The sequence below is a fragment of the Hippopotamus amphibius genome, chromosome X (genome assembly GCF_030028045.1).
Source record: "Hippopotamus amphibius kiboko isolate mHipAmp2 chromosome X, mHipAmp2.hap2, whole genome shotgun sequence".
NCBI lineage: Eukaryota > Metazoa > Chordata > Mammalia > Artiodactyla > Hippopotamidae > Hippopotamus > Hippopotamus amphibius.
The window spans coordinates 127786033-127804661 of NC_080203.1; the positions used below are offsets into that span (position 1 = coordinate 127786033).

At 42.4% G+C, this 18629-nt stretch overlaps 2 protein-coding genes across 4 annotated transcripts in view; one reads left to right on the plus strand and one right to left on the minus strand.

Moving 5' to 3' along the window:
• The window catches only part of ARHGAP6 (Rho GTPase activating protein 6), a 476412-nt gene that overhangs the window by 204893 nt on the left and 252890 nt on the right, over positions 1–18629 (plus strand). Inside the window, exon 1 of one of the 3 annotated variants that reach the window (XM_057718708.1) lies at positions 15388–15549. The exons of the other annotated variants lie outside the window; for them this stretch is intronic. Within the exon in view, the coding sequence (XP_057574691.1) occupies positions 15505–15549 (45 nt within the window). The 5' untranslated portion in view covers positions 15388–15504. Of the gene's footprint in view, positions 1–15387; positions 15550–18629 lie in introns of those variants that run through there. 3 annotated transcript variants of the gene reach the window in all.
• Positions 16631–18629, minus strand: part of AMELX (amelogenin X-linked) — a 123757-nt gene continuing 121758 nt past the window's right edge. Inside the window, exon 5 of the mRNA XM_057718847.1 lies at positions 16631–16852. Within this exon, the coding sequence (XP_057574830.1) occupies positions 16631–16852 (222 nt within the window). The remainder of the gene's footprint in view (positions 16853–18629) is intronic.

Sequence of the window (18629 nt, forward strand, 5' to 3'; positions counted from 1 at the left end):
AGTACCACGTCATACTGTCTTGATGATAATTGCAAGCCATTTGCAGCATTCAACATCTGGGCGTGGGAGTCAAGACTGGTCCAAGGAAACGATTCTGTTGGCTAAATCACCAAGTTACTCCAAGCAGCAATCACTGCCATTGTAGTGATTCTAGACTTGCTGGTGCTATAACTACCAAATGCTGATTGTTCTCATCTCCTGGAATCATATTTAATAACAGTATTCAACAAATGTTTCTCCAGCAGTTGCTGTGTAGCAGGCATGGGACCAAGGCTGTGGGGGTAAAAATATGACTATGACAGTCCCTGTCTTCGTTGAGAACAGTGTTTCAGGAGGAAACAGAAAAGATGGTCACTGTAATAGAGGTATGACCAGAAGGCTAGCAGAGCCTCCTATTGCAAGGTGGTGAGGTGGGTCTATAAGATCCAGGAAATCTAGAGAGGCTAGTGGGAGTTATAGAGGCAAAGAAGAAACGGAAGGTGTGTGTGTGGGGGGAACTGATGGATGTGATGGAGAAAAAAGGGCGTTACAGGTGGAGGGAGTTTACCCCTTGAAAGCAGAGGACTCATATTCAATGTGTGACCTAGCATTTCAACGGGTGTCTCCCCTAGCAAGAAGCCAGGAAGGTGGATGGCTGCATTTGGGGATGTTCAGAATGCAAAGAGGATGCTCCATGCATCATGCTAGTTGTAGAAAATGGGTTGGACTTCTGAATACCTTCCAGAATCTCAACCAGTCTGAAAATTTTATATATACACATTTGTCTGAACAGTATGACATGACTTAGAAGTCACAGCCTGTTGAAAAGTTAATGCCATAAAAATAAATAACGATTCAAGTTTGCTTCCTCAGAATGACATAAGGTTTTTAAGATAGGACAAAATCGTTGGACTGTAAGGGCCAAATATAGATATGGACGTTCTAGAATCTTCTGCTTTTCTGGTCTCAGAGCACATGGTGAGGTGTGTAATTGAATCCAGTGTAGATGTGTGCAGACTCCATTCAGATTTGGAATGAAAGTTACCAAGGAACAGCACATGTCCAAAAGCAGGTTTATGCTTGCAAGGTGAGGACACAGGGAAAGCTTTCCTTTTGATGAGACTTAGAAAACAACAATGAGTGAGTGGGAAATACTTTGAGAAATGATTTGAGACTAGTGAATACAAACACAAGGGAATGTTTGCTTTTGGTTATGATTTATATTGCTCTAGAATAAATGGGGGTGGGGCTGCCTTCTACAGACCAAATGAATCCCACATACATTTACCTGAGACTTCTAGATTAACATAGGTGTGTCTCTAAAAGCTTAGATATGTAGAAAAAAAAACCAGAATCCAGTTTGGAAGACTGCCTGCCCTAAACAGGCTGGTTTATCTTAGGCAAGTTGTCTGTCTGCTTCAAGGCTATAAATGAAACAAAATAATTGAGATGTTAATAGAAATTAATATATGGAAGATATATTTTTTCCTTTGGACTTATAAGAAGACTCCATGAGGGAGAAGATGAAAACCAGAAGTAGAAAAAAAATCAAACGAAATAAAGCGCTATTTTAGTTTTCTAAATCGGGGGTCAGTGAACATTTTCTGTAAAAGGCCAGATATATTAGGCTGTTGAAAGCAGCCATAGACAAATACATACGTGAATGGACGTGACTCTGCTCCAGTAAGACTTTATTTATGGGTGCCGAAATGTGAATTTCACATTATTTGCATGTCATGAAATACTACTCTGTTGATTTTTCTTTCAACCATTTAGAAATGTAAAAACAATTCTTACTCCTGTGCCAGATCTGAAACAAACATCTCCCTTCGTTTGTTCTTTTAGAACAAACAAAACAAAATGAAAAAATGTTGAAGTGCAACATGCTTTCTTTTTCAGGTTTTTTTGTAAGTTATTTGAGTGATGGTTTTTCACTTTTGGTATTTTCCTGGATTTTTCTTGAATGCTTTGTGTCCCTGCTAGAATGCTTTGTGCCCCTGTAGCACTTTCTAACATAAGTTGTCATGCATATATTAAGCGCTCATCATGAACTGAAATCCTGGGGACAAACTTCAGAGGAAAAAATATTAGCAATAGAGAGTGGTACAGAAGCTCCTCTATTTATGGAATTTCAACTTGTGCACTTGCATAGATACAAACAAAATGATACTCTGGAGTAAAGCCCTCTGGCTCTATCCTCACCATCAAAATATGCCTTAAGAGGTTCTGGGAGCTCTCTTTATTTCCATTCTTTTTTTTTTTTTTTTAGCTCCTTCTTTTTCGGTTTACCTAATATTTACAGTACTTCTGTATGGTGCTGAGGAGTTTTGCCATTAACCTCATCTTGTATGATAACCTCAGAGGAAATGAGAGAGGAAAATGCTAGTAAGAAGTAGCAGAAAGGAAGGCAAGATAGAAACAATTTTTCAAAATCCAAATAGGTCAGAAAAATTGTTGCAAGTCCTTTGGCAGGAAGAATAGTTTTGAGGACAAAGACTTCATTATGCAACCTGAGAGTTCTGTACCTATGTGATAGTAGCAAACATTGATATAGAGCTTATACACGCCCAGCACGGTTCTAACCGCTAAGCACGTGTGTGTGCGCGCGCGCGTGTGCACACACACACACACACACACACATTCTTTTTCATATTCTTTTCCATTATGGTTTATCACAGGATATTGAATATAGTTCCCTGTGCTCTACAGTAGGACCTTGCTGTTTATCCATTCTCTATATAATAGCTTACATCTGCTAACCCCAACCTCCCACTCCATCCTTCTCCCGCCCTCCCTTCCGCTTGGCAACCACAAGTCTGTTCTCTGTGTCTGTGAGTCTCTTTCTGTTTTGTAGATGGGTTCATTTGTGTCATATTTTAGATTCCACATGTAAGTGATATCATGTTGTATTTGTTCTCTTTCTGGCTTACTTCACTTAGTGTGATAATCTCTAAGTCAATCCATGTTGCTGCAAATGGCATTATTTCATTCTTTTTTATGGCTGAGTAATATTCCATTGTGTGTGTGTGTACCACCTACATCCTCTTTATCCATTCATCTGTCAATGGACTTTTAGGTTGTTTCCATGTTAGACCTATTTATGATAATCCAAGGGAAGGAAATAAATCCAGTAAGTAAAGTAACCTAGTTGTGGTGGATGGTCCCATGGGTTTGCAGCTTTTGGAATCTACCCAAAGTTTAAGTCTGTGGCTAAATGACAATTGGAGATGCTAAAGCTGCTGAGAAATTCCCTGTAGTGCTTGTGGGCAGATTAACCACTTCAGAAGACTTTCAGCATATGAAAGAAATAGGTCTAATGTGGGCAAAGATGCCAGAGAAAGCACTTATCAGCAAGGAAGGGGATAAGCTGGAGTGTAAAGTCTTGGAAGATCAATTCATACTTAACGTTGCTGGAAATACATTTGGGGGCTGCAAGCTGCTACCCTGCTCAGGATATCTGGACATAGAAACAGTCATAAACAGCCTTTAGAGCTTAAAAAGTTTTCAACCAAAAAGTGCAGTGGACGCTTGCTGTTGGTACTCTGCCCAGAATATCTCAGCTCTTTTACCAGTTCTGTGTGTCTGTTCCATCCCCCAGCTTCTGTGTGGTTTGCTTCTAATGACCAGCATCTATGAACTTCTTCCCTTGGGGTTCTCAAGCAGTTTCCCTGTACCCACAAAGAACAGGAAGTGCCTGGGAGTTTACATCACCCTGGGGCATCCTATAGCCCATGACTGGTGGCTGTGAAGATATTTAAGTTCAGCTCCTTTGGCTTGAGGTGGGACAACTCCAGAGCTCCCCTCAGGATCAGGTTGAGACTGAGACTCTGCCAGAAATCACACCATTACTTGGCTTCCTCCCCTTTCCTACCCTGTTATGCTTCCCTCTTACTAGTTTTTCCTGGGAAGATGTCCTTAATAAATCCCTTGCCCATGAATCCTTATTTTAGTGTCTGTTTCTGAGGAACTCTACCTAAGGCAAGAAGCAGCTGTATTATTACGAGTGAGAGAAATAGCACAAGGCCTTCAGTTGGCATTGAAAGAATGAATGAAAGAATGGACTGAATGAATTAGCCTTTAGCCTTGAACCACACATGTTGTAGTCAGGGAAACAGGGAAGGGCTAAAACATTAACTATGACATTTTAGAGTTGCAGTTCCTATAGGGAAACTGCTTACACAGTGCAGCCTCTCTAGCTTATGCTCATCTTAAATATTGCCAGGAAGAATACATCACCACTTCCCAGGATAGCTGCCTTCCTTCTCTTGCATTACTCACTTTAGTATAAAGACCTTCCTTCTTTCCTTTCCTTTCCTTTCCTTTCCTTTCCTTTCCTTTCCTTTCCTTTCCTTTCCTTTCCTTTCCTTTCCTCCCTTCTCTCTCTCTCTCTCTCTCTCTGTGTCTGTCTCTGTCTTTCATAGTTTTATGGAGATAGAATTCGCATTTCATACAATTTATCCATTTAAAGTGAATAATTCAGTGGTGCAACCATCCCCACAATTAATTTTAGAACATTGTCATCACCCCCAAAAGAAACCTTGTACCCTTTAGCTATCACCTCCTCAACTTCCCAATCCCTCATCTCCCCAGCCCTACACAACCATGGATCTACTTTTGGTCTCTGGATTTTCCTATTCTGGACATTTTGTGTAAATGGAACCATATAATATGTGGTCTTTTGTGACTGGCTTCTTTCACTTAGCATAATGTTTTCAAGGTCCATCCATATTTTAGCATATAACAATATTTCATTCCTTTTTATGGCCAAATAATCTTCCAGTGTATGGATAGATCACGTTTTATTTATCCATTCATCAGGTGATGAACATTTGAGTTGTTTCCACCTTTGGCTGTTATAAATAATACTGCTATGAACATAAGTGTACAAGTTTTTGTGTGGACATATGTTTTCACTTCTCTTTGTTATATACCTAGGAGTGGAATTGCCAAGTCAAATATAGAAAGTTCTTTCTTACGCTGAGCCAAAATCTGAGTCTTCATAATTTCCACTCTTGATCCTTGTCCAGCCTTCTGGAGAAAACTGACCAGGCTTTCCTTTCTTACACAACATCCCTTTAAATCGTTTATCATTGTCTTCACGTTCTTCTTCAGCTTTCACAGACTGAATTTTCTTTGTTCTTTCGATCAGTCCCCTGTAAAAATGAGCCTTCACAGAAATGCAAACTGATAGCCTTGAAGTTGTCATAGTGTCTGTTATGATGTACAAAACAGCTCTCTTTTGTTCCAAATCTCAGGCTGCTCCATCAATCATAGGGAACTAGTGGCTGACAACTTTGTTTTGCCAAGATGGGAGACAAATAATTATTTCTAGGTAGGAAGCCTTTTTCAATAGACTCTGAAGGGATTTTCCCTTTGGAATATCTAAAAGAACTAATAATTTGTGTAATTTATACACATTTGTCATTTTTTTGACATGTTAATATGAGAAAACGAGTTCCACGCTCTTGAAAAATAAAATTTAACGAAGATCAGTTATCCCTAAGAGCTTTGCAAGAAATCAAGTGTAGCATTCTTTTTACTCTTAGTCACGAAGACAATGGAGAGAAAACTTGACAAAACCACAGGAAAATGTAACAAGTCACTTAGCAGGCTCTGGGTTGTGATGAACTGGGCCAAATGTTATGTTCATTTCTTCTTTAGTAATTACAAATGAATCTGATTCTTGCTTGTTAGTCAAACATTTAGGGATATTTTCCACCTTCTTTTTTTTTTTTTTTTTTTTTTTTTTGGCACACGGGCTTAGTTGCTCCGCGGCATGTGGGATCTTCCTGGAGCTGGGATCGAACCCGTGACCTCTGCATTGGCAGGCGGATTCTTAACCACTGTGCCACCTAGGAAGCCCTTCCACCTTCTTTTAACATTAAATCCAGAGCTCTGGGTGGATTCTGACATTGCCTCATGCTAGGTGCATGACCTTGAACAAGTCACTCAGCCTTTCTAAGCATCACTTTCTGCATCTTACTTGCACGGTATCGTTAGTTCTCAAACTGTGTTGTACATGATAACAATCAAGGGATCTTGCCAAAAATGTCATTCCTGAGGTGGTGTTCTAAGAGATTCTGATTCAAAGTGTTTGGAGGAGGTCTTCACAAACTTTTTTTTTTTTTAAATCCCACCCCAAGTGATTCCGATGCATGTGTTCCCGAAGACCATATTTTCAGAAACACTGCTTAGCTATTTCTTTCTGATCCCTTTTCCTCTTGTCCTGTCTTCTTCTGAAAAGAAGTCTCATAATCTCTCTAGATAATAGCTTTCCATATGTGTCGTGTGTATGAATGTGAAGAAAGGTGGCAACCAAAGTTGAAATAAGCAGAAGTCCTAGTCTGATTCTTAGATTCTGATATGTTAGGATTATTTTGACCAGAAGAACAATTTTATCTGTAAGGTAGGGTTTCTCAACCTTGGCAGTATTGACATTTGGGGCCAGATCATTCTTTGTTCTGTATGTGTGTGTTGGAGGGTAGGGATTGCTTGCTCCCTGTGGAATGTGTAGCAGCATCCCTGGCCACTACCTACTAAGCACCAATAGCACATACCCTAGTGTGTCTCCAGACACTGCCAGATGTCCTCTGGCAGACAACATTGCTCCTGATTGAGAACCACTTTCATAGAACATAGTCCCAAAGAAAAAGAATCGAGAAATTAGGCTTGGTTCCATTGCACAGCAAGGCAAACAAGGCACTGCTAAACTGTTGATGTTTGACCTTTATGTGCCAAGCATTCCTTGGGGGTCTGGAACTCTGGCCCACACTCTCTGTTTGGTGGATTAATGGGATACAGATAGGTTACGTGACTTGGCAAGCGAAGAACACTGTTTCATTCTCCTTATTTTATTACACTCCTGACAACAGATTCTTAACTTTTGCCTTATATGTTCTGCTCCCCATACAAAATGGAAATCATAATCACAAAATAGATTAATTTGGGGGGGGCTGTTACATGTGAAATTGTTTGGAATGCTCCAGGCAATAGAGTAATGTCAGGTGTCATCATTCATAATACTGCTGAGCCTCCAAAACCTGGGGGTTTTTGAGGATATAGCAGTGGTTTCCTTGGGTGACTAGTCAAGTGCTCCAAATGACTCCACAGCTGCCAGTGTTGATCACACAAATGGCCATTTTTTTGCATTCTCTGTTAGCCTTTTGACATGCTGTGTTGGGTGGAAACCCACTTACGTGTAAGTTCCAAAGTTCAGCCCTACTCTTCTGCTCTGGGGAAATTTCTCCTTGATTTCTTTGTTGGCACAAGACCCACTCCACTAAAAGAAAATATGTCGTTGGTGTGAGCTGTACTACTAAGGGAAAATTATTAAAGGGTGAATTTCTTTTGTCTGTGAAGGGTTTGTTTCTCAACCTCTGTACTCGACGTTTTAGGCAGGATAGTTCTTTGTTGTGGGAGATGCTGTCCTGTGCATTATGGGATGTTTAGCAACATCCCTTGCTTCTACCCACTAGATACAAGTAGCACCCCCACACACAGTTGTGACAATAAAAAATATGTCCAGACATTGCAAGGTGTCCTCTTGGGGGAAAAATTTTCCCCATTGAGAATCACTGGCCTAGGAGATATGGATGGGGCACTGGCAGTGTCTGCCTCCCCCTTTCATAAGAAGGCACCACAGCAATCTGATGAAAGAGTCTCTACTTTGAAACATACTGGAAAGGCCTGCAAAGAGATTTGGACCCAACTTCATTTACATCTCAACTCCATTTACCAGATGTGCAAAACAAGTGAATTACCCTTGTGAATAAAATGGAGATAATTATACTTTCCTCACACAATTATTCTGAGGATCCAGATTTGCTGTTTGCAAAGCATCTAGTTGAACAAAGGGCCAGTGACATAGGTGCTCAAAAATTAGTGGAATCGTTATCATTACAAATAATCATTTTAGCACCTGCAGCATTGGTGGCATCATGAGTGTTGCACAGGCTTTACACGCTTGCAACACCATGCAGTGGAAAGGAGGCTGTAATTAGTTGGGTGGAGGCAATAGACTAACATTAGATTATGGATATGACGAAAAGTAGTTTCTTGATTCTCCAACTGTTTTTTGGGAAATCATAACTAAAGGGAATACAGTTTCTGCTTTTTGCCTAACGAGCCTGAAATAGAAATTTTATTTTAGAAACATCTCTCTGTGGATACTTTTTTAGGGCCCTCTCCTTGGCTCCAATGCACTGAGTAGCAGTTCTTCAGTGAAAATATCAAAATGGCAAGAAAAGGACAAACCAGTGATACTAAGCTGAATCTATTGTAATGGTCACTTTATTCTCACCCTTCCTCCCTCACCTTCTTTCCCTGCATCCATAGATCATTGGATTCTCAGTTCTAGTTATTGATGTATAACTTCTTGATATTCTTTATAGTAGCGATCAAGGCTGAGGAGAAGAGATCTAGGTGATACTCTCTTCTAGGTCCTATGTCACTACAGCACCAGGCACCATTCTTGGGACCCCCAGGAGTTCCTCATTCACTGGTCATTGGACCAGGTCTGTCTTCAGGCTGGGGGTTATCTCTCTCTAATATACCTGGAGAAAGAAATGGGACGCTTCATTCTTCCTTGGATGCATCCCATCCCTGTATCCCTGTTAAGGTGAAAAGGAAGGGAGTTGGGGGGAATTATGGCTGTAGAGCAAAATGGTAATTCCTTAAGTGGCACTTATGTTTACAGTTTGTTTGCTGAGATTCGCCCCTCCCCCAACACTGTATGCTGAACTTCTGCCTAAAAATATGTCCTCCCTCAGAAGCATAACTGGTGTATCCATTGCTCTTACCCATACATGTGGATGGACTCGCAATGGTGTTTCCAATGCTATGACCCTAGCAGGGCTGGTAGGTCTTTCTTCACTTACAAAATTTTGGACAAGGAGGACCTTAAGCTGCTTCCGCATCTCTCCTTCCTGATCCTGGAGTTTGATTTCCTGAATTTTATCTTTGTAGCCCCATGAAAAAACCCAGAAGAGAGACAATTCTAAACTATATCCAGCCTTTATATAAACTGTGTTCAGTCTATTTATACTGTAGTGTAAATAAAGATTCTAATTGGTACAATCAGTTTGGAAAACTGTTCGGCATTGTCCAGTAAAGTTGAATATATGCATGCCTATGACCCAGCAATTCTGTTTCCAGGTTTGCACCCTATACAAATGCATGCACATGTGCACAAGGAGATGTGTATAATGATGCTCAAGCAGTGTGGTTTTCAGTAATCCCAAACTGGAAAGGACACAAATGTCCACCAGCAGTTGAAAAGATAAATATTGGTAAACACATACAACGGAATACTAGACAGCAATGGGAATGAACAAACTACAGCTACATATGATAACATGGAAGAAAGTTAGAAACATAATGTTGAGTAAAAGAAGCCAGATGTAATAAAAACATACTTATGAATCCATTTATATAAAGTTAGAAAGCAGGCAACACTAAGCTCTAAGATTTGTAGGTACATAACTTCCTAAAAAGCAGTGGTTCTCAAACAGGGGTGACCTTGCCTCCCTGCTCCCAGGGGACATTTGTCAATGTCTAGAGATGCTTTTGGTTGTCACAATTGGGGGAAGGAGGTAATACTTGCATCTAGTGGGTAGATGCCAGAGGTGCTGCTAAACATCCTATGATACATAGGACAGCCTCCAGAGCAAAGAATTATTGGTATAACACTGACATCACAAGCAACAGCAAAAAAATAAACTATTGGGACTTCATAAAACGAAAAAGCTTCTGCACAGCAAAAGAAACAATCAACAAAATGAAAAGGCAATCTAAGGATGGGAGAAAATATTTGCAAACCATAACATCCAAAATATATAAGGAAATCAACAACAAAAAACCAAATTATCTGTTTAAAAAATGGGCAAAGGACTTGAATCGACATTTTTCCAAAAAAGACATACAGATGGCCGACAGGTATTTGGAAAGGTGCTCAACATCACTAATCACCAGGGAAATGCAAATAAAAACCATAATGAGCTATCACCTTACACCTGTTAGGATAGCTATTATCAAAAAGACAAGAGAGAACAAGTATTGGCAAGAATGTGGAGAAAAGAGAACACTTGTACGCTGTTGGTGGGAATGTAAATTGGTACAGCCATTATAGAAAACAGTATGGAGGGTTCTCAAAAAATTTAGAATTAAAAATAGAACTATCACATGAGCCAGCAATCCCATTTCTGGGTATATATCTGAAAGAATTGAAATCAGCATATACAAGAGATATCGGCATTCCCATGTTCACTGCAGCAGTATTCACAATAGCCAAGATATGGAAACAACCTAAGTGTCCATCTACAGATGAATGGATAAAGAAAATGTGGTGTATATATGTACAGTGGAACATTAATCAGCCATAAAAATTCCTACCATTTGAGACAACATGAATAGACCTTGAAGGAATTATGCTATGTGAAATAAGTCAGACAGAGAAAGACAAATACTGTATGATCTCACTTACTTGTGGAATCTAAGAAAGCTCAACTCAGAAATAGAGAATAGATTGCTAGATACAGGGACTGGCAGTGGTGGAATGAGGAGATGTTGGTCAAAGGGTAGAAACTTGCAGTTATGAAATAAGTAAATTCTAAGAGATCTAATGTGCAGCATGGTGACTATAGTTAATAGTACTGTATTGTTCACTTGAAAGTTGCTAAGAGGGTAGATTTTAAATGTTCTCATCACACAAAAAAATGTTTACTATGTGAAGTGATGGAGGTGTTAACTACTCTTATTATGATAGTCATTTCACAATATGCATGTGTATCAAATTATCACATCATACACCTTAAACTTACACAATGCTATATGTCAATTTTAGCTCAATAAAGCTGAGGCTGGGGGAGAATTATTGGTCCCCAAGTGTCAATAGTGCTGAGATTGAGAAACCCCGCTATAAAAGGGGAGCAAATAAGTCAAGTGCATAAAAGACAGGGCAATGTCTGCCCCTGGGTTTGGGTCGGGGGAAGGGTGTTATAATGCAGCCGAAGGACACTAGCAATATTCTATTCCTTGACCTCGGTGATGGTTCGATGGGTGTATGTTTTACAATAATTCATTTAGCTGCATGTTGTATTTTATCAATTTTTCTGTTTCAGAAATTTAAAGGTACTCTTGGAGGTGGGCTGACAGGATAGTAGGATGGAAGAGTATAGGAGGTGGGTTTAGGGGAAGAGGTTCCCCATCCAAGAGCGTCCCATAGCAACTCTGTCAACAAGCTGCTCTAACGGGGCTGGGTGTGCAAGAAGGGCATCATCCTCTATCTAAGTGCGTTTTAGTTCTCACATGGGCCTTTAGCTTCTCCTACACATTGAAGCTGAATTTACTTCCATGGATTTAGGTGAAGTTTTCCTTAAAAAAATGTAATCACCTGTGGGTTGGCATGAAATGTGGAAAATATTAACTCAGCTTATAGGCCGGCAAAGTAAATGCAAACAGGGATTTTAATTTAAATGCCCTGTCAGCAAGGGCAGCCTTCAGTACTGGAAATGCTGTAATATTTGGGGACAGGAAGTCATGGAAATGCCACTGTTAGTGTGACATATTTTCTCTTAAAAGTTATGCTAGTAGAGAAACTCCTAGATATTATTTTTGAGTCCTCTCTGGGGGAAATTATAAACATCAGAGAAATTTATTTTTAAAAAAATGACTAACCCAAACAGAACATTAGCCAAGCAGGCTCTTAACCTAGCCAGTGAATGATATGAACTTCAACCTTTTCTGATGGGAGGTTTTGTGTGCTCTCTTTATCTCCCTCCATCACCCCAAAAGATCAAACCTGAATTTCAAAACCACCTGCCATTTAATGCATAGTTTAAATGACTTAGAAAAATACCTGCAAATTGTATGCACTTAAAAGCATTTATTGAATAAGTAACTTAGTGAATAGTTAAATAACCTGGGAAGAATACTTGGAAGTAGAGATGTGCAAAAAAGAAATTTTTATTAGAGTGGTGTTTAAAATATACCTTGAAATAGATTCAAATAAAATTAATGTGTGGAATTCAAATTCAGATTTTTTATTGAAGAATAGTTGATTTACAGTGTTTCAGATGTACAGCAAAGTGATTCAGTTATACATATATATATTCTTTTTCAGATTCTTTTATATTATAGGTTATTACAAGATATCAAATATAGTTCTCTGGGCTATACAGTAGGACCTTGTTGTTTATCTCTTTTATATATAGTAGTATGTATCTATTAATCCCCAATTCCTAATTTATCCCTTCTCCCTTCCCTTTTGGTAACCCTAAGTTTGTTTTCTATGTCTGTGAGTCTGTTTCTGTTTTGTAAATAATTTCATTTGTATCATTTCTTTGACTCCACATATAAGCGATATCATATGATCAAATTGTTCAAGAATTAACAGACCTCTTAGAGTTCTGCACAATCTTCTAGATCCCTTGTTAAGTCTTGAACAAATAGACTGAGAACTGAAGAGGTGTATGACTCACTCAGAGGTGAATTGAAGAGTCTTGCAGCATGGACTGATGATTTCTTTTCTTCAATGCTTTGTCCTATCTCCTCAAACCTTTCAAAAAACAGAAAAAACAACCCTATTGCACTTGAAAATTTAGCTCCAACTTAGCAATGGCAATTTAGTGAGAAATTTGCTAACAGGCAGAAGTCATTCCTAAAGTATAAGTACACAGTTTGGGAATGATGGATTATCTTTGGCTTACAATAATGCTGTTTAGTGACTTAATAAATTTTTCAAAGGCAGAATACAAACAAACCAGAATCTAAGATGACCCAATTTTAACATGGAGATAACACACTCAAGGGTAATAATCAAAGGATTATGTTTAAGGTTTTTTTAAATGCAGGCACCCACCTTATATTGTTTATATATATATATAAAAGAAATACTTTTTGTAGGGAAAGGGATTTTTAGCTTTGAGGGCTTAATGGCAGGTATGACCGAGGAAGAAGTCCTCAGGCTGGAGAGTTCCTCTTTCTAAATAGAGCACCAGGAAGCAGAGGACCTGAAATGGGATATTTGTGTATGCATGCCCCCCTTTGACTGTTCAGCTGCATTCTCTTAAGATTGCCTGTGGCAAAGCTTGTGCTGGATCTTTGCCTGATTCTGAGGGTCTTTGATGACATAGCTCTAAGGGTTGCTTTTAGCAGCAGAGCAGAGTGAAAGTGGAGAGGGGACTTTAGTATGTTGTTTTTCCAGCTCTGCCTGCATGTGTCAGGGAGTAGGGAGGGCCTCCAAGGTGAGTGGGTTCGCTCTATTCTCCCACTTTGTAGACAGAAAGATGATCTGAGCAAGGCGGGCTGCAGGGAGAAGACGGCTTGGGCAAACGGTGAAACTGACTTTCTCTTAAGACAGGTAGCACTCTGGCTGGAAGTTCTGGTTTTGGCAGAGGGTTGAGTTTAAATTTATTTTTGTTTTTATGTTATTGAAGAATAAAAGACACATAGTGAAGGGTGTAAATTGCACAAATCTGAATTGTACCACTCAGTGAATTTTTACATATGGGTGTACTTGGGTAGCTGTAATATGGATCAGGATACAGAACATTTCCAGAACCCCAAAACGTTCCTTTGTATCCCCTTCCCAGTCAGTACCACTTCCCCATCTTGGTAATTATGATTCTGGCTTCTATCACCATAGATCATATTTGTCTATTTCAGTTCAACATGTGAATTTCAACTCCAGAATAAATAGATGGAATCATACAGTATGTCCTCTTTTGAGCCTGATTTCTTTCTCTGGACACAGCATTTGTGAGAATAATCGTGTTGTTGTGTCTGTCGGTAGCATTTTCCTTTCATTGCTGAGCAGTATGTATTCCCTTGTATGGAGGGACCAGGGTTGGTTCAGCATGCACCAGCTGATGGACATTTGGATTGTTTCCATTTTGGCGATTCTGCTTAAAGATATTATAAACATTCCTGTACATGAGAAGGCCGTTGGCACCCATTTCTCTATATATCTAGGAGTGGAATTGCTAGGTCACAGGGCAGGCATATGATCAGCTTTAGCAGACATAATCTCACAATTTTCCAGGCAGATGAACTGTCATACTAGTAGTAGATTCTTTAGGATACCTGCATCCCTGGCTTCACATTCTCACTGCTGTTTGCAACTATGCTGCTAATTGTTTTAAAGTATTCTGTGCCAGTGGGTGCTTCGCCCAACCAAACTGTAAGGACTCAAACACAGGGGCCACATCTTATTTTCCTAGCCCACCCCCCAAAAGATGAAGGGCCACCCAGGGAGTCCAGTATAGTGGGACCCTTAAGAATTGACACAAGCCACCCACAAATCCATCTTGCACTTGATAGCCACCCCTCTTGGGCTTGGATTGATTGATTTCACAGGGTCTGGAGTCTCTACTTTAGCCCCAGACCCTACCTTTATCTGGATGCACTTGTGAGAGGCTACAGGTAAATCACAGAATACCAGGCCTGAGGAGGGACCTTGGTGCTCCTAAGGATGTTTTAAAGTGTAGGCTTCCACGAAGGGACTGCAGAGCAGAGGCCAGTTTTAGGTAGTGGTGTGAATCTCCAGTGTGTGCTGAAATGATTTGATTTATCTGGCAGCATTTGTAAGTAGTGTACGTTTCTTCTATTTCCAAATCCTTGCTGTGTTGTTTTCCGATTTGCTAAGACATAGAAAGGAGGGCTCTGAGCACCCTGCCCTCCCCCCGCCTCCAACTCAGATCCAGCCTGGCATCCACGAGAGCCCTCAGTTCCAGCAGAGTTCGGGCAGATTTTTCCAGGGCTCCCCCTTCCAGCTGGGTTCCCTAGACATGCCCAGGTCCTGCAAGGCCTCTGGGACTTAGTTTGCCCACAGTGGCCCGGCCCCGCAAGCCTCCAGGCCGGCCTCCCCTCCTCAGAAGTTCGCCCAGCCAGCGTTCCTGGGCCCCTCTCCTACGGTTCCCGCCACTGACATTCTCCCAGAGGAAGGCTTTCCAAAAGACCAAAGACTGAAACTCCACCCTCGCCAGGCCGGTTCCGAATCGTCTTTCGGCGTCAGGCCCACACCTCCTTCAAAGTTAGTCAAAGTCTCTATTTCTGGGAAACCCAAGCTCGCCCTCTCGCTGGTGTTGAAGGCTTTAGCAGCCCCAGCCCTGGCATCCCGCATCCCACGGGCCTGGGCAGGGGCGGGGTGGCAGGAGTTAGGAGCGCCGGCCGCCCTGACACCTGTCGTGGGCGCGCTGGGTCGCTGTAGCCCCCAACAGCTGGCGGCGGCGGGCGCGACTGGAGCCCGCCAGGAGCGGAAGGAATTAAACGCCCGCCCATCGAATCTGACTCGGCCTCTCCCTCCTCCTCCTCCTCCTCCTCCTTCCCCTTCGCCGTCGCCTCCTCTCTGTCCCCGCCGGCTCTGCGGCGGGACGCTGGTGCCCGGGACGCTTTGCACCGCGCTCGGGGCAGGCAGCAGGGCTCGAGTCCGGGAGCTGCCCCAGGATGGCGGTAAAATAGAGGGACCCCGGAGAGGCGCCACGACCCCAGGCTGCGCCCGGGAGCCCGCCACTCCTGTCCGGTGGCGACATGGGGGACCCGGTGTACCGCGAGAAACCGCGACTGCACTATGCGGTGAGTGTCCCGGCGCGCGCAGAGGCGACAGGGGGCGCCACTTGGCCGGCCTGGGAGGGGACAGCGCGGGGTTGAAAGGATCCGTGGTTCCCCAAATGTCCTCGGTGTGTATGTGCGGGGGGGGTGGGGAGAGCCGCGGGCGTCTCCCCGAGTGTCACCTGCTCAGAAACTCGGGTGCCCCTTAGGAGGGGACCCCTCGCCCTCGGAGCCCGTGCTCCTTTGCCCGCATAGTGGTCACTGCGTTTGGGGCCGGGGGCCGGACCCTGCCGCCACCTCGCTGGCCAGGGCTGAGAAATGGGGCTCCCGGGGCTGGGCCCAGTTTCTCCCACTCAACCTTCGGTCAGATACCCTGCAGGAATCGACACACAACTGGACGGGAGGCAGGGCCGCTTCGTGATGGCAGCGTGTGGCCAGTGGACCCTCCGGAGAAATGCTGCAGGGCGCGTTGGGGTGCGGCCGGTTTGCTCCTTGGAAAGGTGGCGTGCATCTCCCTGGGAGTTTGTAGCGGGACACAATATTGCACATTATCTGATTCATATAAGAAGGTGGCAGAGGGTCTTGTGTCGGTGGCCTCTCTTCTTCCTGTTGACTCAAATATTCCACATTTATTGGGGGCCTACTGTGTGCCAGGCACTGCGGGGCGCTGGGGACCGCAGGACACAGCAGACAAAAAGCTCGTGGGGTTTGCCTCCTTTAAAGGAGTCAAGGTTTCAAGGTTAATGACTGACCGACCAAATCCAATTTATTTTTAAGAAAAAGACTTAAGGAAGAAAAGTAGAATGAAAATAAAGATGTTTCTGAGGAATGAGTACTACTTCTAAAGATTCTGAGTGCCGCCTCCAGGAAGCCGGCAGGCATCCTTGTTAGTTTACCACAGTCTTTGAACATTTCTGTTTGTAAGACGTGTCGTGTTGACGCAGGGCATTGCAGTTGTTCTGGCATCTGCTACTTTACTGAGTTTTCCTTGACATGATTTTCACTATCGAGATTGGACATGCTGGGTGCCAACTTTCAAAATTGGAGAGAAGCAGGCAGAAACTTAAGACAAGAATCATCAATGTTTATAATAAGGCAGAGACAGTTATCTGTCTGGAATTCGTGTCCTCCAAAATGCACTCTCCACATTAAACAAAAGGAAAGCTTTCAAGGAAGGAGTTGGGGTGGACAGGGGTGGTAGGTGCGGAGGTCCCCGAGCTGCCCCAACTGGTTCCCGGGCCGCAGAGCGGGGTCCGGGATCAGCTGGGGGCGGGGGAGGGGGACGCTTTGGACTCACTGCAAACTTGGGCGGTTTCACTTTGCTGCGCTGGAAAAAAAGAGGGCCCGAGTTAGAAAATCGTTAAGGTTCCTTCTCAGGCGCACGTTCTAGGAACCTATGACGGCTCTTTCTCTAGTTTTGCCAGGATTTACTTGCCTTGAAATGCCCAGTGAGACACTAGTAAGTTACTAATGCTCGTTCTTTTTGAGACACAGGCGGCTCAGCGATTTGCCTTTTAAAGCGATATTAAGGATAACCCATTTTCGGCAGAGGTCTCTTTGCACCGAAGGATCTAGAGTCTGTGCTCATTGTGTTTAAACAGCATCTCACCCCACTACCTTTTTCAAAATTTGAACTATGTTCTGGTGCCCTTTGATTTGTAATCTGAAGTGTCAATCTCATTTACAAGGTGAGGGAGGAAAGGTGAGAACTGGCTCCTTAAAAAAACAGTTCATTCATTCTATGAATGATTATTGCCTCAATTATGCAAATACATCCAATGCATCACAAAACAATTTAAAAATTATTTTCAATCAGCTGTCTCATTCTCCTAAAAGTGTAAGCTTAGAGTCAAGCTGATGTTAATGTCTCCTCTTGCACTCTGAAGGTATGCCGATGAAATAGCCCTTTATTCTAGCACAGATCACCACATACATATTTTCTGATTTGACTCTTAAAAGGAAGATTCCAGAGGGAATGTGTTGGCTCTCTGGTTGGAAGAAGTCACCCGGGTCCTCTGAAGTTTCCTATGCATACTTTAGGATGATAAAACAGCAGCATTCAGCAGCACTGTATCAGTCACAACTCGAAAGAATGTTCTTTATTAAGTGTGACCCATTGTTTTTCATATTAACATAACCCTCTATGGCTTAAGATCTATTCTAATGCTGCACTCTTAGTCAGCTTCCCCCACAGTGGTTTAGGTAATTCCAAGAGCTTGTTTTGCCATTTAGCGTAAATATTCCACTTATTTCACTCAACTTGGTTTTGCCCCACTGTGTATTGTCCTGGAGTCCTGGGGGCTTTTTGTGTCTCTATCTTCTAGAAAAGAATTATTCTCCATGTGTCCTCAGTACCTCTCGCCTCCTCTGAAGTATAATCCAGGGCCAACTATGTAATACTCTTCCTTCAGTGCTTTTTTCATTTGTCCAAGGTAAGACTGCATATAAGAAATCAGTGGCTCACATTTTATTCGTTAATCAAACATTTGTTGAGTGCCTGTTGTGTGCCAGCTATTTGGTCATTTTCCCAAAGACGATTAAATAGTGAAAATGTTGAGTTACTATGAACTCTTCACTCATCTTTTTAAACGGTCCTAATGGTCACAAAGAGAGAAATACAAACACTTAAGTAGATAAGAGCATCCTGCATTTATAAAATCACTTAACACTTTCCCAAAGTATAGCACAACTGTCTTCTTGTTTTATCATCACAACAAAAATGCAGCTAATGTTTTCCTCCCAACCTTTCCTCCCACGGTTTTCCCACATTTCCCATGGAGCTTATGGTGACTCCATCCTCCCAGCTGGGTGTCCTCCTTGACGCCTTTTGGTGACTTGGTCAGATTTGCATTTTGAAAATCCTGCTCTGGTCCCAGGATGGAGTCAAGGGTGGGGAGGAGTCAGAGTGCATCCTGGCATTTGGGCCAGGGTGAGATGAGAGGAGATGAGCTACACTCGAGCCAGGCTGCAGGTTGAGAGCAGTCAGCATATTTGAGAGATGCTTAGGACTCTGAACCAGCCAGACTGCATTTGGATGGGCTACAGAGGTGCTAGGGTATGAGGGTTAAGGGTGACATGCACAAATCAATGATTGCCTGGCAGCA